Source organism: Sceloporus occidentalis, unplaced genomic scaffold, assembly GCF_023333645.1.
Source record: "Sceloporus occidentalis isolate IW3139 unplaced genomic scaffold, rSceOcc1.0.p SCAF_4, whole genome shotgun sequence".
Taxonomy (NCBI): Eukaryota; Metazoa; Chordata; class Lepidosauria; order Squamata; family Phrynosomatidae; genus Sceloporus; species Sceloporus occidentalis.
Genome location: NW_028316984.1, coordinates 66250303 through 66276663, shown reverse-complemented (window position 1 = coordinate 66276663; position 26361 = coordinate 66250303). Strand labels below are relative to the sequence as shown.

At 40.5% G+C, this 26361-nt stretch overlaps 1 protein-coding gene across 1 annotated transcript in view; it reads left to right on the top strand.

Annotated features, from left to right (window-relative positions):
• LOC149313942 (protein mono-ADP-ribosyltransferase PARP14-like) overlaps window positions 1-25235 on the top strand; it is a 53702-nt gene extending 28467 nt beyond the window's left edge. The window contains exons 10-18 of the mRNA XM_089520200.1: window positions 4524-4620; window positions 7155-7301; window positions 8916-8978; window positions 11197-11364; window positions 17226-17444; window positions 17537-18145; window positions 19209-19354; window positions 22590-22764; window positions 24837-25235. Coding sequence (XP_089376326.1) covers window positions 4524-4620; window positions 7155-7301; window positions 8916-8978; window positions 11197-11364; window positions 17226-17444; window positions 17537-18145; window positions 19209-19354; window positions 22590-22764; window positions 24837-25126 — 1914 coding nt within the window. The 3' untranslated portion in view covers window positions 25127-25235. The remainder of the gene's footprint in view (window positions 1-4523; window positions 4621-7154; window positions 7302-8915; window positions 8979-11196; window positions 11365-17225; window positions 17445-17536; window positions 18146-19208; window positions 19355-22589; window positions 22765-24836) is intronic.
• The last annotated feature ends 1126 nt before the right edge of the window (window positions 25236-26361 follow it).

Genomic DNA, 26361 nt, shown 5'->3' with positions numbered 1-26361 from the left:
CTGTGAAAAGCCTTTTGCTACCAACCTTGCCTTATATTTCACACTTCCATCAGGCATGTCTTTCCTTTTATAAACCCACTTGCAACCAATGACTTGTCTATCCTTTGGTCTTTCCACTATTTCAAAAACATCTTTCTTTTCTAAGCAATCAAATTCACACTCCATTGCTTCACACCATTTCTCCTGTTCCTCTCTAGGAAGTTTTTCTATTTCAGCAAAACTTTCTGGTTCTTCAAAAACCAAACAAGCTTTTGTATTGGTCTCCACAAATCTGTCAGGAGATTTTCTAGTTCTTTGACTACGTCTAGGTATTAACTCTGTTGTTCTGCCTCTTTCTTCCTCATCTCTGTCTACACTGGAAGTTGTGGCTTTCTTATTGAATCTCTTGTCCTCTGTCATGCGTGTGGTTTTTGGTCTGGACATTTCACTATCTGAAGAGCTATCACTGCTACTTGTGGATGGTTTTTCTTCTGGTTTTACTATAACCCCTCCATTTCCTGGAGATGCTTGGCTTTGGGTCTGTGTCTCTGCCTCACTTGAGTTGTCTAACTTGACAAACACTTCCTTATTTGCATGGAGTTTTTCCCAACCAGCATATCTTTCAAAATTGGCAGATCTCGAATGTCTCACTTCTTTTTCTCCCAAATAGAATTTGTAACTGTTTCCAGAATACCCTAAAAACATCATTCTTCTACTCTTGGGTTCACCTTTGTTTCTAAAGCATGCAGGTGTGTACACATATGCATATTGACCAAAAATTCTTAGATATTTAAAGTTTGGAATTCTACCATATAGAACTCTATAAGGAATGTCATCTATTACTGAATGATAGAGCCTATTGGTAATGTGTACTGCCGTCAAAACAGCTTCACCCCAAAAATTATCACTTACACCCGCGTCAGCCATCATACAAGCAGTTATCTTTTTGATTTCTTGAATCTTTCTCTCTGCAAGCCCATCCTCACTGGGACATGCAGGATTTGTCGTGTGGTGTGTTATGCCAACCTTTTGAAACCAATAAAACAATTCATTAGATAAAAATTCCCCGCCTCTGTCAGTTACAATCGTGTCTATTCTGAAATCAAATTTTCTTTCAACCATTCTTATCCAAGATTTTAAGCTTTGCCCAGCGTCTGACTTATTTTTCAGTATTCTGACAAATGTAAATCTAGTGTATCTGTCCACAATTACCAAATAATACAGTACTTGCATCCTCCTATAGATAAACAGTTTGCTTGGGCAACATCAGCATGTACAAATTCAAAAGGTCTTTGTGCAATTCTTTGCGTCCTTTTTGCTACAGGATATGCCTTAATTTTCACTTGACTACAAATGGTACAATCCAAATGATTTTTACAGTCTGCCACTTTCAAATCAGGGCACATACTAATTAGGTTATTTAAGCATTTAAAGCTTGCATGACCAAATTTTCTATGGAACTCATGTATACAATCCTTGTGTAACGGAACATTATCAACATTGTTTACATTCTCTACTTTGAAATGATCAACATTTTCCTCTAGGAAATAAAGCTTATCTTTCTTTAGCCCTATTCCGCACAGCTCACCATTTAACTTTATCTTGCAAAAATTCTTTTCAAAAATTACAGTGTAGTCCTGGTCTGTTAATCTACTGACTGATAATAAATTGTTTTCCAACTCTCTCACATGTAGCACATTATTAAACTCTTGTTTTAACCCCGGAATGTAAACAGATCCCATTTCTTTTACTGAACTTACTTCATTGCCATTAGCTAGAACTACTGCATTAACATTGGCAGATTTCCTATTTTCAATTAACTCAATGTCATTACACATATTACTAGTTGCACCAGAATCTATTAACCATTTAGAATCTTTTCTATGTTTCTCTTTTATCATTGTGGCACGCTCCTTCTTATTGTAACTGCCTCTGAAAAATGTCGGCTTGTTCTGTCTCTGTTGCTGAAAGTTCCGCGTCTGCGGTCTGTTATCTCTTTGTCTGTTCTGGTCAGCGGCAAATTGTTGACAGTTTCTTTGCAAATGTCCTGCCTTTCCACAGTGGTAACAACGTCGTTTTTCTCTCGCGGGAGCTGCTGCTTGGTGTTCTCTTAACTCAGGAGCTTGGTGCAGTCTTGGTGCTGATTTCTGTGAGTCTTCTTTTTCAGACACTCTTCTCTGATTTTCTTCCAAAATTCTTGCTACTATTAAGTCTCTGCTCAGTTCAGCCTCAGGCAGATTCTGGAGACTGTTAGTAATGGAATCCCATGAACTGTCTAAAGACTTTATTAGGATGTAACATTGCTGTTCTTTGCTTATTTAGACACCTCTTAATTCTGCCTCCACAAACAGGTTTTGCATTTTCTTTAAATGTTCAATTACACACTGTCCCTTAGTCATCTTTTGTCTATATATTCTTTTAGACCAAAGCATTTTGGCAAAAGCTGTAGTTGGAGTATGTAGCCTTTCAAGAGTCTCCCAAACTTCTTTTGCGGAGCCCTTATCTCTCACATCGTTTATCATGTCCTCCTCGAGCATCAAATACAAGCATGCTTTTGCCTTGCTATCTCTTTCTTTGGCGGCTGCATTTGCATCGGCTGTTAGCCCCGTCTGGACTGTGGCCCATAAACCTTCTTTAATCAGTAGTGACTGTGTATAAACTTTCCAGGTGGAGTAATTGTGGGAGTTCAACTTGCTAAACTTCAACACTTCCATCTTATCTTGTGCAGTGACTCAATTTGGCAAAGTCCTTCCTGAGTTTGCACAGCTGCCTCGTCTCGGGCTTTTCCAAAACACAAAACACTTCACTCACGAGCTTACCAGTGCAGCATACACAGCTTGCTCTGATCGGTCGTCCACAAAACTTTCTTTCTCTTCCAGGAAAGTTTAGTTTCTGTGGATGCTGGGTGTTCCAGTAACTGGCTCTGGGCCCATAACCCTTGTTAGGGATGATGGGAGTTGCAGCTCTTCTCCTGGCTTTCACTCTCACCCCCCTGGTCAGCGGAAGAACAGCCAGTTTGACCAGTAGCTCTGAGAATTGGCTGAAGATGTCTTCCAATCTTCTCTGAAGTCTGCTGGTTCTTGTTCTGCTCTCAAGACACCAGTCAACACAGCAGTCTTCTATAAAACATCTACTTTTATTCTAATATATACATTATGCACAAAACAATTCACTACTCACAAAACTCACACTACTATATTCTTCAGTACCCACAAAACATATTGCCATACATTATTGCTTATATAGGCATTTGTCTCTCTATTCATTATACAGTTGTCACCTCCTGGGCGTATACATACATTATGATTGACATATCATACTTGGCTCAATCTTTACCTCACATTACATCATACATTGCTGTCCACTCAATGACTTTCAGGTGATATCAATTTACACCTTTTCACTTTGTCCTTGCCACATGTGTCCTTGGCTTTTAGGAACTTCTAATTACATTATATACAACACCTATGTGCCATTTCAATAGCTTTTGCTGTGTCATGTTACTTTCAAATACATTCATATACATATTATATTACTTGTAACTATATATCCCATGTTGCTTTTTCCTGACACCTTCCTATCCCTGCTAACAGCTTCTTTAGTATGTGTTTAATATTAAAGATCTTTGAAAGAGCCAAAGATTGTCCTTAAAATGGAACAGATCCAATATCCCTCTGAAAATGTGAAACTGTTCATCTGCTGTATGTTAAAATGTTATTTTAGCTCTTTGATAGTAATGTATTATGAAGAGGATGTGGAGATTGCTGTCTGAGGAAGTAAGGAAAGATTTTATTCTAAGAAATAGCCCAATGTGTTTTGAAGGAAATATCTCTGTGGCCTTCTTTAGAGAAAAAGCTTTTTGAAAATCAACCTGATAGTGTTATTTTCCATTCATGTGATTTGGAAATGTGTTATTTTAAAATCCCTGCAGGTTGATTTTCAAATTGCTTTACTCTGAAGAAAGCCATACAAATATTTATTGGCTCAAATATGCCGGGCTGTTGCTTGGGATAAAACCTTTTTAAGAAACATCTTGAGATACAGTCTGCACTGTACATCAAGTTTTATTGGATGTTTACAGTTTCTTTGGCTTTTATTATTATTCTGAGCCTGAAAACCTGGCCTGTGAGAATCTGCTTCATTGTGATGCCTTCTGGATACAGTTTAGAAGAAAGCTTCTTTTCAGATTTATTCTTTCTCTCCAACAATCTCTTACTTGTTCTACATCTCATGTATTTCTCAATCAAGCCTAGGGTTTGAAGTTGAAATTTGTATTGGCGCACTTCAAAGTTATTGACCATATTTTCCTACTTTGGATGAAACAGCAAACTAGTTGATGAAAGACTCCCTGGGATTTTTGCTAGCAATGATACAATTGTCAGAACATGTATGTTATTTTGATGTAAGAATCACAAAAGTCAATGATATTCAAACAATATACCAGAAACCCACTTTTTAGAGGAAAGTGTTTTGATGAAAAGATACTAAACTAAAACACAAACTTTTTTGTGGATCTGTTTACTGTGGTTCTTTCCTCTTTCCAGGCATTTACTGATGAATTAAACAGCAGGTTAAATTTAAACCAAACAAATGTGTCAGGCTCCAAGACACTTCCAGAGATTTCCCAGCAGCAAGGTCAAGGTAAATGTTTGTTAATTCTTTCTCCAAAGGGTTCTCCAAAGGATATGGAGAACTGTCTGGGAAATTTCTAGAGGGCTGTTTTAGAAAAACTAAAGTTGAGAGTAAAATTATATTAAAATATTTTTAGAGGTGATAATAGTGGGGTGCAGATATAGAGAACTAGAGAGAGTCCATGTTATTGAAATTAAAGTGTCCATCTAAAGTAAGGAAAGATTTCCCAGTCTTTAGTAATTCTGCTCCCCTCCCTCAGATTTTTGTTTACTACTGCAAAGGTACATCAAGATACAAAGAAACAATGGAACTTGTCCATCAGACTTATCTGGTTTACAATTCCATTGAAAAAAGTCATCTTGACAAAGAAAAAGGAAGTGTGGGTGGATGTGCATTAAAATAGGACACAGTGGCCTGTAACAGGCCACAGACTGCCAGAATAAAGCTGCTTCGGGTCTCTTTGGAGGTATGCTATTTAAATGATGCATGCATGGGTCCTAAGAGTCTGGAGGTCGCACCAAAGCCACACTCCATTCCTAAGGACTGGAGTGCAGCTTTGGTGCAGCTTCCGGATTCTTAGGATGCATGCATCATTTAAACAGCATACCTCCAAAGAGACCTGAAACAGCTTTATTTTGGCAGTTTGTAACAGGCCACTTGACATGAGGAAAGGCAGTGGCTGTTTCAGATATCCTACTAAACTACAGTTTAGTGCTAGATGAGTGTGCAGGAGTGAATCTTTGTCTTGCTATCTCCCTCCCCCATGTATACTTTCCTCCTTTTTCTCTAAATTGTCCAGTGAAGGGGACTGGAAGCATCCATTTTCTTTTAAACTACAGTATATATTCATGTATAAGTCTAGAAATTTTAGTCAAAAATTGAACCCAAAATGAGGCAACTTATCCATAGGTCAATGTAAGAACTGTATTTTAAGTTTTATTTTAAAAAGGCAACCATCCCTTGGTGAAAGGCAAGAATGTAATCTGTCTGGGAAGCATTGACCCCCTTCTACCAGACAGCCTTTAAGGCAAGCACAAGCAGTTATTTTTGCTGGAGTTCTGTAAATTCTTTGGCATTTTCCATTGCTTCATCCTTTAGGTCCTTTGTTACATGCCCTAAAGTTTTACTCTTGACTTATCCACGGGTCTTATTAAAATCCATAATTTTGCCCGCCCCAACCAGCTCATACCTGAGGTATACTAACAGTTGAGTACAGTAACCAGAGTTTGTCATTATGTTAAAATGAGTGAAACTCTTTGTTAGTTTTAAATTAGAGCCAAACCTCAGTTAACAAAGCATCTCACAGTGAAGCTCTCTTTTATAGTCTTTTTAAATATCTGCTCAGACCTTCCTTTTCTTTTTCATCCTTTGTCTAGCTCAGAAATTTTTAGCAGTAGCAGCACTTGGGGGGGGGGGGGATGGTGAAAGAGGGCTGGACAATCACAGACTTCCAATATTTAGATTGCAGCAGTATGCCTACAGTGTGTTTTCAATAAACAAAGCTTGATCTGGGAGGGATTAGGTTTCTACTGTATCTGATCCTACTGTAGATGTGTGTGCCTGGATCCAACAGGCCAGGTAAACAGCATCTGCCTCCAAGATCTCTACAATATGCATGGACAGCAAAACAGAGAAAATGAGAAAGCAAATAAACCTGCCTCGCCAGCTATTCTCAGCATTATTAAAAAGCACAGATCTATACATCCCCCAGTCATCCCTGGAGGCATTTTGAAAAACAAGCTTTCAAGTGATCTCTAGAAGGTTCAGAAGGTTTTTGTTTACTTTGCAAGGCTTTCCTGACCTGGTTGTTTCATTTTATTTGGGGATATTGTTAGTTTTGAATGAAACATTTGCTGAAACATCTTGAACTACATTTCTTGTTTTATGCTTTATAGAACTATCTCCATTCTTTCTGTTATTTCTGTCTCTGGAATCAAATTTTCTGTTAAAGAAGCAATGCCTAGGAACACAATTGTTTCATTGCCTGAGGTATGTCTGTAATTTGTTGAAAAAAGCCAGGAACATAAGTCAGGGTACGACTTTTGGCAAGTCACACTCTCTCAGCCTCAGACAAAGTCTGTGGCAAAGTCGATCAGAACAAATCTTGCCAAGAAAACCCCATGACAGGATCACCTTAGGGTTACCATAAGTCACAAATGACTTGAAGGCCAGACAGTATCAACAAAAAAGGTAACAAGAATTTTAACAGTCTATACCAAATGCTGATTGAAACAGGAAGTGGTGTATCCCATTATCCTCTTCAGTAACACCAAAGGAGGAGAGAGGAGCCCGTGAGCTTGTGGCTTGTAATCACTGTAATGCTCAACCATGATTACCTCCAAAATGGGCCAGTGACTTTATTTGCATAAACAAAATTGAGTTAAAGTTGAACTTAGTATTAAGAATGTCACCTGAAAACTGTTAGAATGAAGAACTGAGCACAGAGAGCCATCTATAGGAAAGCATCTGATAAAACGGTAAAGATGATGTGCCAGAAAAACAAGGAATGTAGACATGTCTCTCTCCCTTTTTTCCCCTTGCAGCTTTCTTTGGGCATATTTCATCAGCGTCTGGATTACATAAAATGCAAATTGGCTCACTTGCTCTACAGGTAGAATGTGGAGATATCACCCAAGAGACCACAGATGCGATAGTGAACATAACCAATGAAGCATTTAACCTGAGTGTTGGTATGTTTTGAAACCTATAATAGGGTTCCCTTGAAAATCTGCCTGTAACCTAGCAATGTATGCTTGTGTGTCCTTTCCCCCCACCTGGTCCTAAAGTGAGAACTAAAAAACAGTGATAAGTAGGGAGTGCCTCAGCTGGTGACTCTTTATTGTTGTCATTCAGTTGATTGTTTTCATTCCACTTTACTCTAGTCTCCCGCATTTTGCATATTTTGCCCTGATAAGCAGCACTACCATCTCTCTCTCGCTTCATGAGTCTACAACCTTGGAGGATTTAATGTGTTCTTAGTGGTGAACCTCTAGCCTGCTTTGTGCCCCTCAACACCCCACTGTATTTAAACAACACCAGAAAGAGTAGTGGTCACATTCCTGCACAAAACTGCTACTGTCATAAATCCCAGATGGCCCATCAAATTACCCAAAGTGGATCTTTGTACCTCCTTGGGATAGTTTGGTGCTCTGTAGCATTCTTACAAATTGATAAGATTTATAATTCTCAAAGTTTACAAAGTTCTTTTTAAATAATAACTTGTCCTTGTTACCAGTGAACAGTATTTGGAAAATAATCTGTTGCCATTGCATATTACAGTGTTTAAAAAAGGAACATGTGTCACTTTTTTTTGTCTTGAAGAAAATTAATTGGAAAGAGAATGGCATGAAACTTGAAACAATCCTGTTAAAATGTCTTTTAGAATGCTCCTAAAACTAACTGGAAATGATACCAATTGCCAAAAGGAGTAATTATTTTCCCACTCGTTGCATTACTTGTAACTCTTTGAAACCACCCCTATCTAACAAAGGGAAGATAAAGAGGAAGTATTTTAAAGGCATTAGATCCCATCTAATCTTGGAAGGTAAGCATAGTCAGCTCTGGTTAGTACTTGGATGGGAGACTGCCAATGCATACCAGGTGCTATAAGCTATATTTTAGAAGAAGGAACTGGCAAAACCACCTCTTAGTATGCCTTACTTAAGAAAACCCTATGAAATTCATGGAATTGCCATAAGTCAACAGGTAACTTGAAGGCATGTGTGCATGTGCCCATGTATGCGCGTGTGCACATGCGTGCACGCACACACACACAAACAAAACAAAACCAGCCTCACAGTAACAGTGCACATATTAAAGGAGTGCTTGCTTGAAAGATCAAGAGGGAGATACACAACATAAGCCCGCCTGGGCAAGTGTCCGTTACCCTCCATTGGTCATCCATTACTTGCTGTATTGCTCATGCCTTTTGCTTCTAATGTTGAAGCACAAGGACAGAAGTTCTTTTCAGTGGCATTAATAGCAACTGATTTTGTCTGAAGAAAACTGTCCCATAAAAGTATTCTTGTATTTGTTTAAAAATCAGGAATGTGTGTTAGTGAAGACAGTGCTGCTTAGCTCTTCTGTGGAGTTGCCACTTTCAGGTAGCATGAGGTATCCATGTATAATGTTTGTGCATGATAAATTGGCTTATGATGCCCGGAAAAGGTAGGTTCAGGCTTGCCTTGTTGCATGTGAGATGTTAAACCTGACTTCATTTCTCCCAAACAAATGGGTAATTGTTGTTAATTTCAAATAATCATATTTATTTTTCATTTAGAATGTACTCTTTATTTTATTTTAAGGTGTTTCCAAAGCAATTCTGGAAGGAGCTGGACCAGAGATGGCAACAGAATGTGCTCAGCTAGGTACAAATCCGTTCTAAAGACAAATCTACCGGTAGCCATTATGTAAAAGTGGTGTTTGGTAGTGACCTTCAGCAGATCTCATGGCCTTTGTGGTGTATAGTAGTATTGTTTTTTCCCCTTACAGATGACCATGAGACTAACCATTGTTCATTTGCCACTGTCCACAGAAGGACAGCAAGGAGGGGTCCAGTCTAGCCTCCTTAGACAAGGAATTCCAAATTATAGAAGGAACCACTGAGAAGCCCCTCTTTTGTGTTCCCACCAACTGTACCTGTGAAGGTGCTGGGACTTGGAGAAGGAACTCTCCCATGGATCTCATGGCCTGGGCAGACTTACATGGGGAATTATGGTTGTCAGTTAGCCTAGACTTAAGCCATGTAGGGCTTTGTAGATTATCACTAGCACTTTGAATTTGAAAAGACTAGCAGCCAGTGGAACTGTTGGAGCAGAGGAGCTGTATGATCCCTGTAACCAGCCCCAGCTAACACTTTAGCTGCAGTTCTTTTTATTAAAGTTTCCGAACACTCTTCAAAGAGTACTCCACAAAGACAGTGCTACATTAAACCAAATAGGAAGTAAGCAGACCCTGCATCAGCGTGCCTACATAAGATACTTTTAGGAACAGGTGTAATTGGTGCACAAGCTTTTAGTGTGCAAAAGCAATCCAGGGGACCGCAGAAACCTGGGTCCCCAGGGTCAAAAGTTCAGTTCAGGAGTACACCCAGAATATGAATTTACGTCTTCAAGGGGAGCATAATCTGTGAAGGTTCTGTATAGTCCTACTCCATTTCTCGGAGCTAGATGGGACTCCTTGAGACCACCTTAATAATAATTTTTAAAAACCTTGCTGCCATCACTCAATGATTTAACTTGTCACACCCCAGCAATGCATTGGGACATTGCTAGGGCTTTTCTGTTGGTAACCTACAATCAGAACAGACACTAGCTGAGCTGAGGCTGTTAAAAGGAATGGAGAAAGAGCCAGAGTACTGAAGAAAAATGTTTATTATGAAGTAAAGTACATTAAAGAGTAAGACAATTGGTCCTCCAGGCACAAATATAAAAAGATAAGTTACAAAATAATAATCATTTCAGCCAAACATTCCTAAACCTGAATCCCTGACTAAGAAAAAGGGCCAACAGCCAAGGCTTTTCTTTCCCTCAGGCCTTTCTACTCTCAACTGCCTCAAGGGTCTCTCTCCAGCAACCATCTACAAAGTTATTTTTAACTGCCATCTAATTGGCTGGTTGCTCTCACACTACTAGTGATGTTATCACTCTTCATACCTTACAGTCCCCCCTCTCAAAGGGTAAAAGGCCCTGATAAATGGAGGGACTCCCATTTATCACATCATCCATCCATCACAGGACATATACCAATTCCCTCATTTGCCTTTTGACTGATGAAGAGCACTTCTGTCTTGTATAGGTTAAGTTTCAATTCATTCCCCCTCATCCGGATCATTACTGAAACCAGATGTTAGTTTAGAACAGAAATAACATCTTTGGAGTTAAGTGGAAAGGAGAAATAGAATTGAATATCATCAGCATACTGGTAGCACTGAACCTCTGGATGATCTCTCCCAGTGGTTTAATGTAGATGTTGAATAGCATGGTGGAGAGAATAGGACCCTGAGAAGTCCCACAGACCAATGGCCAAAAAATTAAACAGGAGTTCCCCATCACCAATCCTCCAAAATGAATGGAGTCCACTGTAAAATAGTGCATCCAAGTACCATACCAACAAGGTAGGCCAGAAGGATACCATGGTCAGTGGTACTGAAAGCTGCTGAGAGATCCAGCAGAACCAATAGAGATGCACTCTCCCTGTCTAGTTCCCAGCATATGCCATCCACCAAACTAACTGCTTCTTATATGCTTGGCTATAGGATGTAAAGTGCTGTATATTCAGCAGAAAGTAAAGTTAAATTTAAACTGGTTGCCGGATCATGGTTTTGTCTGCTGAAGTTAAAAGTGTCCAGGGAGAGAAGTAATAGTAGTTGTTGTTTTTAGCAGTTCTTCATTTACTGCTTGTAACACCCTCTGTAATATGGCAGAAATAATCAGTCCACATCAGTTGTGAAGGGAACATACACTCCCTCTTGCTCAAATTCTGATAGTAGCATGTCTGAAAAAGCTTATGAGGTGAAAGTCTTGTATTTGGGCTGATTAGATGCTGTTTCGTTGGTTGAATATGTTCCTTTCTTTTCTCTTTCAGCATCCCAGCCGCACAATGACCTCATATGCACAAAAGGAGGAAAGCTGAAGTGTAAAAATGTCATCCATCTTGTGGCCAACAATGATACTAAAGCACAAGTTTCCAAAGCTCTTATGGAGTGTGAACAAAGAAAATTCATTTCTGTTGCCTTCCCTGCAATTGGGACAGGTTTGTATTGCCTGGAGGAGGACAGATAACTTGTGCAACAGTAAGCAGAAGCTGGCAGAATGGATCTTCAAGTAGTGTTAATGGTAGCTTCGGATATTCTTGCAGTTCACTGCTATTTTAAATGAACACTATTGCAAAGGAAATTACTGAGGTCTACTGGCCAGACCACTTGCATAGTAGACAGTTGCATGAGTTGTAACAATACTGGATCCAGACCAGGGATTACATCTTGGTGTTATTAGTCATTTTTTTGCTGAGGGTTCTGGAGAGGTTAAGAAGATGACACATTGGGCCATTAGTCCTTTTCAGGTCCCTTGATAATTTTCTTGTTGATAAGGTGTAAATAAACAGGAAGGGAGAGGTCCTGTAGGTTGGTGGTGAGGATGTTACTTTCTCCTGCTATGCAGTGGAATTTCCGGTGTAGTGAGTTGGGCCTTTGCCACTAATCTCATGAGATTTAGAATCTTTGTTAGCTTCATGGCCAAACATTAATTGCTGTCCCATGGAATGAAAGAGTTAACTTTTACTGTGACATTGTTGGATACTTGTTGCATCTGAGGATGGGAAAGGTATGAAGGGTGGGAACAAACTGAGGGCATGAATATTTTTCTGTTGCTAAACATCTTGTACAGTACTGATAGCTATGTGGTGGGGAAATAAGTCATGCTTCTGAACTTTGTTTTTCTTCATTTGCTTCTGCACTTGATAAACTTTGTGAATCCATCTTCCATTGGCCTCCAAATAGAGGAGGGTGCACCTCAGCCCAAGGGCTCCCCATATGCCTGTGAGTGAGGTCTGAATTTAATTGCAGGCTGAGGAATTAATCTGGGTGGAATTTGAGGGCCCTGTTCTACAGTTGTCTGAAAGGGGATGTAGGACCTTATCAGCAAAAGTGCTGGAATACTTCTCTCCTGTCATTTAGCAGCAATGGAGTTTATCCTATAGCAGTAATATTTATGTGCCTTGCAGTCAACGAACTCTTTGATTGGCTTGGAACAACATCTGCTCTGGCATCAGACACCTGGTTAACTTCACAGTCCTGATGGCCATGCCTTTAACCCAGCATGTATATATCTACCACTGACAAGAAACCCAGACCATTATAAATAGTATTCCAAGGAAAAATCATAGAACCATAGAGTTGGAGGAACCCTAAGGGACAACCCTCTGCCATGCAGTGTATCCCTGCATACACAATCAAAGCACCCCCTAACAAATGGCCATCCAGTCTCTGTTTATATTTGGTCACCCTCCTCTGGACATGCATCAACAATCCTTGTTGAACTGTGCTACCCAGAACTGGAAGCACTATTCCAGGTGAGGCTTGACCAAAGCAGACTTTCATCTAGATCATGTTCATGGTTGGATTTTCTTAGACCTTTAGATGAGCCAACATGAAACAATCTCACTGCTCCTTGGGTTGTATGAAGATTTCAAATGTGAATGATATGTTCTCCTCTGTGGCTGAACTGACACGGCCTAGGTGCCAACCATGTTTGCATGGCTGTGTTTCTTTTAGGGAAAGTGGTGTAAAAATCCAGTCAATACATAAATTAATGTTCATGGTATATCAAGGATTCAACAGGGATGAATGCTAAGCCAAAAGTCTTCATGGCTGAACTCTAGAATGTGTTTCAGTGCCAGAATCAAGAGCTGAAGGATATTCAGCCAACAAAGAAGGAGCCATCCAAAAAATGGTTGACTCCAGTAATCACTCAGACAAGTCAATTTTAGAAAAGTTTCTAATTGGAACCCTAACTGCTCTTTCTCTTTGGCCCTGTACAGTCAGGCAAAAATAAAGCTGCTTCGGGTCACTTTGGAGGTATGCTGTTTAAATGATGCATGCGTCCTAAGAGTCCGGAGGCTGTGCCAAAGCCTAAAGACTGTCCTAAGGACTGGAGAGTGGCTTTGGTGCAGCTTCTGGACTCTTAGGATGCATACCTCCAAAGCGACCCAAAGCAGCTTTATTTTGGCCTGTCTGTATGGGCCCTTTGCCTCATCCAGGAAAGGTCGTATTTTGCTCCTATGTCTTCCACTTGATATTTGGTCACTTGTTTCTAAGAAAAAAGGAGCCCTGTTACTGTCATGTTTTCCTCTTCCCCTTCATTGTGTCTTCCCCCTTTTGCCTCTCTGTCTTTTCCATGGGGGGTGGATGGAAAAATGGGCAAAGCAAAGGCAAAATCCAAGGCCACTTCTGGCCCTAAGAAATTCCTGCACTTAAACATATGAGTTGTCTGGGATGCTTGAGCACTCTTAACAAACCCCTGTGGGGATGGTAAAGGTGCACACTCACTTACAGCCCTTGCTGCAGTATCTACCACCTTTGGAGCTGCCACTGCAGTTCAGGAGTTTGAAGTAGTTGGGGAGGAAATGACCATTGTGTAAGCTAAAATCAACTTTGCCTCTGACCTTGCTGAGACTGCTGAGGTCAATTTGCTGCCCTTCATGGCAGACCCTGATTGCATGGCTATCATTGCTAGCACTGATGAAGACTAGGAAGGGAACAATAATATGGAAGTTGAGGTTGCCCTTAATTCCCCAATAGAGAGCCATTTCTCCTAAATTGGAGAGAGGGAGAGAGAGAGAGTTGCCATGTTTCCAAAACCAAAGGCCTCCTTGTAAGTTGCTCCTTTTCCATCCAATTTCAGTGACATAGTTAAATCAGAATGAAATACCCCCACACAAGCTAGAAAAGGCATTAATGTAGTGTACAAGCTCTGTATACTTGCTCTCAATGGCTATGGATTTTTTCAAAGAAGCCTACATTGATGGGTCAATCCCAGACTAATGTCTAGGCCCCCCCAGGAAGGAGATTTGGCCTTTAAAATCCTCCTTTTTGAGGGCATCGTTACCAAAACAAGGGACAAGAAGAAGACAATACCTTCTATTCCCAAGAAAGATATCAAATGACAAAGTAAACAGTTCCAGCCCTTTCATCCTTTTCAACCATTCTCCCATTCTAGAGACTTCAAGTTCTTTGAGTCTAATTGGTTTAGTGGCAGTTTTCCTTTTGTCCCCAGAGAGGCCCAGGCAGGAACTCTTCCCAAGGAGGCAATCTACCAGAAATAAGCCAACCTTGCGATTTCCCCCTTCCCAGGATAGGAGGAAGGCTTTCATACTTGATATAAGCATGGTCCCTCTTCATGTCAGATCAGTGGGTGTTAAGGACAGTAAGTGAAGGTTACACAATAGAATTCAATAAAAAGCCCAAACATTGTTTTCTCAAGTATTAGTGCTTTCCATCTCCTTTTTACCCCCTCCCCTCTCCTTCTACCTCACATGCTGCCCCTGCTCCTCCTGTTTGTCCAAAGAACATGGCACGGTTAGGACTAACATTGCAACTATGCCATCAGGTTCAGAAGCGGATGTAATTCCTTCTTCTCCATCTTCCTCTACAAGGAGAGGGACTCCTGCCTTACTTTCATCTAGAGATGCTGATGTAGCCTCCCTTCACTCAATCTCTTTCTCTAGGCAAAAAGGTCTCTCCATATACTGACTCGGTGGGTCAAGGCATATATTTTCTTGGCCTATGAGTCCCTTGTCCTACCAAAACTGAAACAGGTGATAGCACATTCTAGCAGATCAGAAGCCACTTTGGCAGACTTCTCAAATAATGCTGTCCTAGATGAAATCTTCAGAGCAGCAACTTATGGTTACCCCTTCCACTTTTACAAAGCATTACAGGCTGAACAAATTTGCATTTGCTATGGAGTCGAGCAAGTATGGTGGTCCAGTAAGCTGAGTTCACGCTAGAGCAATTCCCTTTCTTGGATGGCACCTTCTCTGCTGGCTCTGAATGGCACATTGCGGAACTTACTGTTAAGGTCTACTCTAGCCAAGGACATTAGATTGTAGACTGTAAGATAAGTGATTGTGTGTTTAGTGTTGGAATATTTTACTTGGGTTGTGTATTTTTGAGTGGATGTGGGTGTCATGGACTTCACTGGGCCTGACTTAGAGGCACTGAGTCCTCTGACTTAGAAGACATGGAGGAGGCTGAGAGAAGGGCAGATCTGGGGATGCCTGGATCAGCAGTCCCAGAGCAGGCTCAAGAAGCTGCAGAGGGAGAAACAGATTCTATGGACTCTAGGCTGCACGTGCTAGGACCTGTGGAGCGAAGACAGGTCAAGGTGTCTTTGAGGCATTCTTCCAGGCTAGAAGCCAAGAGGAGAGCTAATAGGTTTCAACTGAGAGAAGCAGAGGCCTTTTAAAAGACCTCCAGCTGCAGAGATTATTTGCAACCAGCAACCAGTCTTGCAGCCTTGTTGTTCCTTGCTCTTGGATTCAAGACTGGTTATCTAACCTCTGGACTTGCCTTGTGACTATGCTCTTGCCTCTGCCCTTTGCTGTGACTGACTGACTGGTATTGTGTGACCTTTGGACTGGACTCTGAACTATTCCTTTGTATATTCCCCTGCTGTGCTGCCCTCAGTAGAGATAAGCAGGACAGTGTGTACATAGTTACGATTATTGACCTCTAGGGACATCTTATTGAATTAAAGTGCAGCATAAAGTGTGTGTCCACAGGAGGGCCACCAAAATGGTGAGGGGTCTGGAAGCCATGGCCTGTGAGGAGAGACTTAGGGAGCTGAGTATGTTTAGCCTGGAGAAGAGGAAGTTAAGAGGTAACATAATAGCCTTGTTTAAATATTTATATTAAATATTTGAAGGGATGTCATATTGAAGATGGAGCAAGCTTGTTTTCTTCTACTCCAGAGAATAGAACCCAGACCAATGAATTCAAACTACAGGAAAAGAGATTCCACCTAAACATTGGAACTTTTTGCCAGTAAGAACTTTTTGACAGGGTGTAATATGCTGCCTCAGATAATGGTGGAGTCTTCTTTGGAGGTGTTTAAACAGAGGCTAGATGGCCATCGTGTCAGCAGTGCTTTGATTGTGTATTCCTGCATGACGGGGTTGGATAGGATGGCCATTGTGGTCTTCAGCTGGATAAATGCAGATATTGTATTGTGATTGCAGAGCTTAATGGAAGGGCACTCTGAATTCTGCCATTAGCTAGGCAGCTAGGGACCACTAGAAGGTTTTACCTTGCAAGCTCCTTGCAAGAGCGTGGGAAAATCAAGTTTGTTTGTTTGTTAATACAACGTCAAGAATCTCTGATTGGATAGCCAATGTCCATGCTGTCAGGGTTTTCCAGGAATTGTAGTCCAATATTACTTTCAGTGCTGAGCCCCTGCCTCCCAAGAATAACTAGACACAAAAGAGAGACTTGGGTTGCTGCCACACTGCAGAATTACTACAGTTTGACGTGACATTAACTGTCATAGTTCCATCCTATGGAATCCACATATTTGACAGAGAAGGCCAAATATTTCACAAAACTATAAATACCAGAATTTCATAGCATTGAGCCAGGGCAGTTAACGTGATGTAAAACTGCAGTAATTCTGCTGTGTGGCAACAGCCCAAATTGCTTCTCACCTTAGCCAGTAAAGGAGCACTTTCTGGAATTTGCTTCTCCACGCTTCCTGGCAGAAAAATTGCTTAGCTCCAACTGCCTATTGTCCTGGACTGCAGAACTGAATGGAACCACACACTACTGTCCTCTTCAGTCTGTGCAGTGGGAGAGAGGGCTGTGTGGGCATGTGCATGAGAGAGAATAGGAGGATGATCTGTTGTAAGCCCTTATGAGTATCACTTGATCGAAAGGTGAGAAGTATTATAAATAAGTAATATCATTATTATAAACAATTAGATTAGGTGGGAGTAATAAACCTATATTGCAGAAAGGTTTTGCAGTGCTAAGTGCACAACCTGTTCCACATTACATGGCAGCTAATGGCAGGAAAAATAATTCTTTTGATTTAGTATAAAGAAGACTTTTATTATCATTGCAGGTAAAGCAGGACGGGATCCAGTTATAGTGGCCAATGACATGATTGATGCCATCATAGACTATGCAAGTAATACATCTGCCCCAGTGGTGAAAAACGTTAGGATAATCATTTTCCAGTCACATTTATTAAAGATATTTTATGACAGCATGAAAAGAAATGATGTCACAACTGCTAAGCCTGGTGCAAGTGGCTCAAAATCTATTTTCTCTACAATAGCAGGTAAGTAAATAGCTTTTTGTAGTGTGGGCTTTCTTGACTATAAATACACTATTTAAAGGTGTAATTTTTTTCTTTGAACTGTACTTTTGTAGAAATCTTTAACTTCAGAAAACCTGTGAAAGAAATAAAAAGCAAGCCAACCTTGCTTCTGGAGAAAACCATAGAGCCAGCCATTTTTCAGATTTGTGGTGATAGCCAGAAAAATGTGGAAGCTGCAGCATCCTGGGTGAAAAATCTGGTTTTAAAGGACCAGAATGAAATCAATTTTTCAGATGACTGGATTGCAAACTTTGAAGAAAGTGAATATAAGGAACTCGAAGACCTCCAGAGGAAGCTGCAAATTGAGATTAAGGTAGAATTAGAAGCCTCTTCTCCTTTCATACATGTTCATGGCAGAACCAGAGATGTCTTGACTGCTAGCACTGAAATCCAGAAATTAATCAGAAAAGTCCGAGATGGTAAAGAAGAGCAGTCCAAGGCAGATCTTTTGAGCAACCTAGTAGAGTGGCAGTATGAAGACAATGGGCAATACAAGGCCTTTGATTCTCTGATCAATATGCAAATAGAAGCTGCAGCACAGCATCAGAGGCAACTTGAAATAACCATACAGAATAAACGTTACAGAGTGGATCCAAATCAGCAGCATGCACTGGATGCCCAAGGTTCAAGAATTTCTCTTCGGCGTGTTGCAAAAGCGGAAGGTTTGTTCGTAAAACTACACTGTTCTCATTCGTTCATTCCACCCCTCATAATAATAATAATAATAATAATAATTATTATTATTATTATTATTATTTATTTTTATCCCACCTCTCCCACCGGAATGAGGTGGCTTACAACAGTAATAAAATACAATATAAAATACTTCCAAATAATGTGAAAACCCAATGTTTCCCTTAAGTAAAGCCATGACTTGAGATGGGCATTTAACTCAAACCTAAGCCTAGCTTACTGTCTGTTGGACCATAAGGGATATTCATTTACATTATAAGTTCCCAGCTATATGAGTATTGTGATAGCACCTTTCTCCCTGGGTACATTGACAATATAGAAATAATGCAGTTTGACACCACATTAACTGCCATGGCTCCATCCTACAGCATCCTGGAATTTGTAGTTTTGTGAGGCACCAGCACTCTTTGGCTAAAAATCTTGTAAAACCACAAATTCCAGGATTCTACAGGATGGAGTTACAGCACTTAAAGTGATATCAAACTGCATTATTTCTAGAATGTACATGCACTCTCTGCTCCATCTTAATTTGTGGAAGTTTGCAGGTGCTATATGTTGCATGAATGTGTAACATGGATGAGAGGCATGTGTTTCCAGATGTTGGGCTCCAACTCCTATCAGTCCTGGGGAAAGTTGTTACTTGCAATCCAACATCATCCAGAGAGGCCACATGTTCTCCATCCCTTCTTTGTAGTGATCCTGTATTTTAGGAGGTACAATTTGGTGGGATGTAATCCATCCCAACACTACCTCTTGCTATTGGTAGCAACATGTATATGGCATTGGTAGTGTGTCCCAGGTGCATGTTGTCATTCAGAGGACGCTGAGGATGAACCTTTAATTTAGAAATGTTATTAAGATCTTTGCAAGAACTCAGCACAGTGGGTTTATATGGTATCCGTAGATCAGGCTGTTTATTTGTGGCTAGTAATTGCTGTTGCATTGGATGCATCCAATCAATATTCATGGAACAAAATGAAAGAAAAAAATGTATGTAGCATGAAAGATAATAGTGCCATGTTCATTACACAGATAATCTGGCAATGACTCTTCCTGAAGAGTGGGAAGACATGGGGCAAATGCGTGTCAAAGTGGTGGACCTAAACCCAGAAATGAAGGAATACCTAACTGTCAAGCAGATGTTTTGTCAGACTTGTAATTCATGGACTGTTGAAAAGGTAACTTTTATTCTATACCTTGAATTAGCTGGCCACATGAGAAATAGTAAATTTTAAAAAAAATTCCTCATTCTGTTATCTCCTGCTTGCTCTCTGTCTTTCTGTTTTCTGTAATGCTCAGGTGAAACAAGATTTGTTGGTTAGATTTATGTTCTGCTTTTTTGTAATGTTGGAAAAATTAATGTGGTTTTACAGTATACAGTTGGCCCTCGCATTTGTGCAGGAGATTGGTTCCGCCCCCCCACAAACAGAGGCTCATAGGCTTGAATTGCATGCATCCTGTGTGCACAGCCCAGGTGTGTGCGCATGCCATTAAACACAACGGAGATCGCCTTCCACAGATAATTGAGGGCACAGATCCCTGTAGTCGCCTGTAGTCTCTAATGTGGTTTTACAGTATAGTTAGGGTCAGATCTTCTTAGCTTTACCAAGGGCTGGTACGGACCAGCACAATATGCTGGCTTCCTGGGGGTATGGTGTACAGACGCTGCACGCCCCAACACTGACCCGAAGCCAGTGTTATGCTGCACGCCCAACCAGACAGCGGGCAGCATTGTGGCACTCCAGCAGCAGGCGTTCATATGCCGCAGGAGCACTGAAAAGGCACCCTTTTTCCAGTGCAAAAAGGAATGGCATTTTGCCATCTCTTTTTGCACTGGAAAAAAGCCAGAGTGGGGCTGTGGTGTGCGGTTGCCTTAGTGCACACTGGGCTCTTTCAGGGGCAGCATCACATCACCTACTTCAGCCAGTTTGTTTCGATTCCAATATTACTTCATCATATGCCCTCAAAATTTGGAACCAATGCTTATTTGTAGTACATGTAAGGCTATAAGAATAAATGTGTGGTAGGCACCTAGATCTGGCTGTAAATTTGAATCAAGTAGCTGATAGTGTTGCTGTGAGATTTGGGATTCGTCTGCAGTGCTTCTGTGGAAAGGATGATGAGCAAAACTAGTGTTTTTAAATAAAATATTTCCCCTGCTCTAAAGGACAATCTTGTGCAGCCCTCAGGCTACAGATTGTTTGCCCAAGCCTTAAGACTGGCATCACCGGTGGAACTGAGTCAGGGTTCTGTTCTGTGGAGACCTTCTATTTTCTTCATTTCCATCAACATCTTTGACTGGAGGACCATAGTGGGTAACTCCTAGAACAGCTATAAAATGGCTGAAATAGGGTAATTTCAGCTCTGAGGTGAAAAAGATCTCTGGCAGTAGCCAGTGTGCTGCTGCTTTATTGGACATATTGACATCTTTTTCTTTAGACTGCTACCAGAATCTTGAGAAATAGTGGAAAATAGGTGACACTCTGGAGGGGATACAAAACATCATCTGAAATGTATAAATACTATATACTCCCTTTTATGCTTGTAGGTATCTTTATGTCAATATCTCTCCTTGGCCTACTCCCATGAAAGTAGATGGATATAGGCAGAATTATTGCTAGCTGATGTGATATATTGACAAGAGTAGTGAGGTTCTGCTAAAAAGGTTGATTGTTCGGGCAGTTCATATAGGTTATAATGACCTTGAATTTTGTTCACACTTTTATTATCTCACAGCCAGAGCCTGACTCTGTTATGGACTCTTAACTCCCAGAATTGTAGTGGCCAAGATGGCTGGGGAATTCTAGCAGCTATTATCCAAAAATGTAACTTTTCAATTTTCTGCTTGTCAGGGAGATTTGGATTGGAACATAATGTGCTGAAATCCAAATCTTGTTTTGTGTTGTGACTTCACTGGGAAGTCATAGAATTGTGGTGCTGAAAATGAACCTTGTGATCATCTTTCTGTTCAGTGTGTGGATGTGAAACTATAGCATCCTGTATAGATGATTGGTCTTTAATGATCTCCAAAGAAGGTTGGCTATAGCCAAACATGTCTTAACATTAGGAATGTGTGTCTGTTGTTTACTTGAGATCTACAGCCCTGCCATTAGTTGCAGCCCTCTGGAAAAACAGAAAACAGGTTTGCTCCACTGTTAATGTAGTAGTTCTTAAAATATTTAAATGCAATTTATTTCTGTCTGCATCAAGTTAACTGAAAATTTGATATTAAAAATGCTTCTTCAAGGGTTTGTGCTTTCTGGCATGTTGATTTGATATTTGTAACACAAGCACTCTGGGGAGAGGTGACATATAAATAAAATTATTATTATTATTATTATTATTATTACTATTATGCTGATCTAGATTAACTTCAAGGGTTGACATGGGTGACGTAGCAATTTCTGCACAGAAAAAGCAACAGCAGTGTACATCACCCTACATTTGTTCTTCATATTGAAAAAGGAGCAAGCTTGTTTGCTGCTGCTGCAGGGACTAGGACATGGAGCAATGCATTCAAGCTACAGGAAAAGAGATTCTTCTTTGAGGTCTCTGTGCCTCACATAAATGGGATTTGCACCTATGCAGAAACACTAATGCAGAATGTTCTGAAGCTGAGTAGCTTGGCGGGAATACCCCACCCACCATGCATGTCCTAGTCCTTTAAGCTACTATTTCCTCAGTTTCTTTCTGTTTGCTGGTAGAACAGCTTCACTTCAAGTGTTCTGCTGTGTAGTTTCTCTTATCTTTCTTTTGCTTTTCTGTCCTTTCTTAGTATTCTGACTTTCATCTACCCCCCCTCTCTCTCTGTGTGTGTGTGTTTAGAGAGAGAGAATGAGATACTTCTTTATCTTAAAAAAAAAACCGCCTGCACAGAAAAAAGCAATAGCAATGCACAATTCCATGCATTTGTTCTTCCTATTGTAGAAGCAGCTAGCTTGTTTTCTGCTGCTCCAGAGACTAGGACATGGAGCAATGGATTCAAATTACAAGCAAAGTGATTCCACCTAAATATTGGGAAGAATTTCCTAACAGCAAGAGCTGTTTGACAGTGGTACACACTCCCTTGGAGTGTGGTGGAGTCTTCTTTAGAAGTTTTTAAACAGAGGCTGGATGGTAATCTGGTGGGAGTGCTTTGATTGTGTGTTCCTGCATGGCAGAAAGGGGTTGAACTGGATGGCCCTTGTGGTCCCTTCCAACTCTTGTGTTTCTATGTTACTTGGCACTTCCTTAATACTCCTGTGATGAGAGAAACGCTGCCCTCTTTGGTTTGATGTGCCTTGAAAATCCACACATGTTGCTTTGTTCAAGTTTTTTTAATTTTTGTTTTCTCAGAAATTACATTAAATGTTTGTTACTGTCGATTTACTGTCTTTTCTCTCTCTTACCTTCCACTCACCTGTCCTTTTGTAGATCGAGAGAATCCAAAATCCTTACTACTGGCAGGCATACCAAATCAAAAAGCAGGAAATGGATGCCAAGAATGGCCATACAAATAATGAGAGGCTCCTTTTTCATGGAACAGCTAGTACATCATTAACCCTCATAAATAACTCTGGTTTTAATCGGAGTTATGCTGGAATGCATGGTAAGCTGATGAACTGAACTGTGCCTGTAGATAGGATGGCCATTTGGCTTGGATGTGTGGATAATGAGTTTGAATATGCTGAGCATTTGAAAGAGAAGTAAACCTTCCAGGTCTAAACACTTCTCTGAAGGATAAAATAATCAAACTGGTTTACCAAAGCTTTGTTTTGACAAGATGTAGCCAAGGGTCCGTTTAGGGGAATTTTATTATTATTATTATTATTAGCTCAAATATTGCAAGAGGAGGGCCTGCTACGACGGCCCTTGCAGAATCGTCTCCCGATGTGTATACGGAGTAGACCAGGGGATTCCAATAAATGGAGCTGAGACAGACTTCTAGAATTAATAACCAATTTATTTATAAGTGGAAAAACACACGCAATTCACTAACATACACACACACATACAAGGCTCAGGAAAAGCATAGGTTAGCATGGAATAGGATTTTAGGCATCACTGGGGTGATACGTACCAGAATGTAGACTCCCTCCAGGAATCCAAATGGAATATGATGAGGATGGCATGAGGCTCAGCCATGGAATGACTGGCCAGGAGCCAGGATTCAAAGGGACATAGCTTCCCCCTGAAATCCAGACTGGCCCAGAGTCAGAAAACTGGAGCCAGGTCAGGCTTCAAGGGGACAGAGCTTCCCCCTGAAATCCAGACTGGCCCAGTGAACAAGCAAATCTGGGAGTATTTATAGGCAAAATCTTGCTTCTGGCAAAGGTGCTTGATGGCGAGAACAAAGGTGTTTAATTACTTTCTTTTCACCTGGATGTCCCTGTCTGATTGTCTTAGTGGTCTTAAGCTGCTCGGACAACAGACTCAAGGAGGGGGCAAGAGCCTCAGGGAAGGCAAACATTTGCTCTTCCTGGTCATATGATAATCCTCTTATGCGACTTCCCCAGATATGATGATGTGGGTGCCCCTCAGGGGTGTGTGTACATGTCCTCATGCCTTGCTGGCAATGGTGGACAGGCTATTAGAGTTCATCTAGGGGTCATTAAGGGTTATCATTTATACCAAAATTTATATGAAACAGCATGGGTAACAAAGAACAGCCAAAAGACCTTCTTGAAGGTATTGAATCAAGAGAGCTAGGAAATTCTGAGAATGGCAAATTGCTGTAAGCGTTTGATGCAGAGAATGTTGTTTTGAAGCAGGGATTATAGACCTTATAGATGTTTTGGTTTACAATGGCCATGTGCCCCATGCAGCACTAGCCAAAGGAATTGTGGGAATTATAGTTTGAGTATCTGGAGGACCAAATGTTCTGCACAGTTGCATTACAGTGTACATTTATCAGGAGAATGTCTTCAAACACTGCAGGAATATTGAAAGTGAGGCCATTTCCCTAGTTTTGAGCCATCTGCCTCACTGGACATTTATACTAATTCAGTCTTGGACCTTCATTTTCATGTTCATGTGCTGTGAATTATCTACTGAAAAGAAAAAGAAAGGGAAGCAATCAATCAATGACTGGTCAGGAGTGAATATGACCTTCTGGATGTTGTTGAATTCCCAGGTCCCATTATCCTTGATTTGTGTTGATTGGAGTTAGAGTCCTTCAGTTTCTGCAGGGCTACAGGTTCCCTATATGTATTTACTAGTGTTAGGAAAGGTCTGTACAGTGTGTTCGTGTCATACGCGGGCGCGCTTTACACTTTACGCGGCTTTCAGCATACGCTGAAAGGCACACGGGGAGGAAGGGGTGGTGTGTCCCATAGGGACTAATGGGGCGCGCACCTGTTCCCCATTAATTTAAATGGGGCTCAAGCATACGCATAATTTGCTTTACGCAGGGGAGTCCAGAATGGATCACCCACATAAAACAAGGGCACACTGTATATAGAAATAATGCATAATTTGGACATAAATAAGCCTGAATTTCAGGTTTCTGTGAGTGTGTCCTTTGATGTGATATTGCTGTGTATTAACCTGAAAAAGCTTCCCTTTACTGAAAGTGAAATTGTTACTTTCGTATGCTTGATACTTATTGATGTTGCAGGAGTGAAAGCATAAAGACACTTGGTAGTGACTGGCTGTCTAAACTTTATATTTTTCTTTTTATAGCTGCGGTATATGGAAATGGAACCTATTTTGCTGTTGATGCCAGCTATTCTGCCCATGATTGCTATTCAAAACCTGATGCAAATGGGAAAAAATACATGTACCTTGCTAGAGTACTTGTTGGAGAATATTGTGTTGGAACTCAAGGATTGGTTGTTCCAAAAGCAAAGAGTGCAACAGATCCTACAAATCTGTATGACAGTGTCACTGATAATAAACAAACACCCTCCATGTTTGTCATTTTCAATGATATCCAGGCTTACCCGGAGTATCTCATTACTTTTACAAAATAAACTTTTCTTCCTTCTTTATTTTAATTCAATAACCTTTCACTGTTATGTGTTGATATCCAAGCATTGTATCATGCATGTGTATATTACTGAATAAATCAAATTCCATTTGGACTTTCCTCCTTTAATTTAAACTTCCATCCACTGAAGAAAGGTAATCATAATTGAAGATTTGATAAAAACAAGTCCAGAAAATATTTGGTTTATGACCAAAGTTGTAGAAGTCAAGGGCTTTCCATTAATAACAACTTGTATCAGCAATGAAAGCGAAGTCTTGTATAAATGAAGAAAAAAAGAACAGGGAGATGCAGGGGCAGGGAGAACTAGCATACAGTCGGCCCTTCTTATACACGGATTTTTTATACACGGATTCAAGCATACACGGTTTGAAAATGTTCCAAAACAGTATAAATTTACCTTGATTTCCCATTTTTATAAGGGACACCATTTTGCTATGTCATTATATTCAATGGGACTTGAGCATACACTGATTTTGTTATACACAGGGGATCTTGGAACCAAACCCCAGCATATAACAAGGATCCACTGTATTACAATAATTGCAGTATTAGGCTGAAACTTGGGTGATCCAGACTCAAATTCCCGTTTGGCCATGAAACTCAATAAATATGGGCTGGGGATACATCCTCACCCTCACCTATCTCACATGTTCATTGTAGGGATACAGTGGGGAAGAAAAGAACCATGTATGCTGCTTTGATCTCCTTGGAAGAAAAAGAGATGAAACATAAGTAATAAAATAGCTACAATTTGACCAGAAGCCAAGCAATATGGGCACTGGGAAGGAAAACACAAGCACAACATGCTGCTAAAGTGACAGAAATAATAAATCTGGAGTTATTAATCCTATGTCATTGACCTTCAACACCATTTTCTCTAAGCTAGTGTGCAGTTTTCTTGCTGCCTTCCACTGTGGGGATGTTGCTAGCATGTTCCTATTTTGTCTCCCCCTTTCCATCTTGGGTGAGCTGCCTAATTGTTAACCCAGGGCAAGGATGCATCTGCCTGTCCTTGTTAATTAAGAATCTGAATTACTTTGTAATTATTGTCCTTTTAGACTGCCCAGTAATAAATATGAAATGCAATTTCATAAATATGAAATGCAATGTATAAAACAATGATGGGACATAATATCAAATTGCAATTGATAGAAAAGAATTTTAAAAACTACAGCATGTGAAACGAAAACAAAACCAGCAACGAGGGACAAGTGTTAA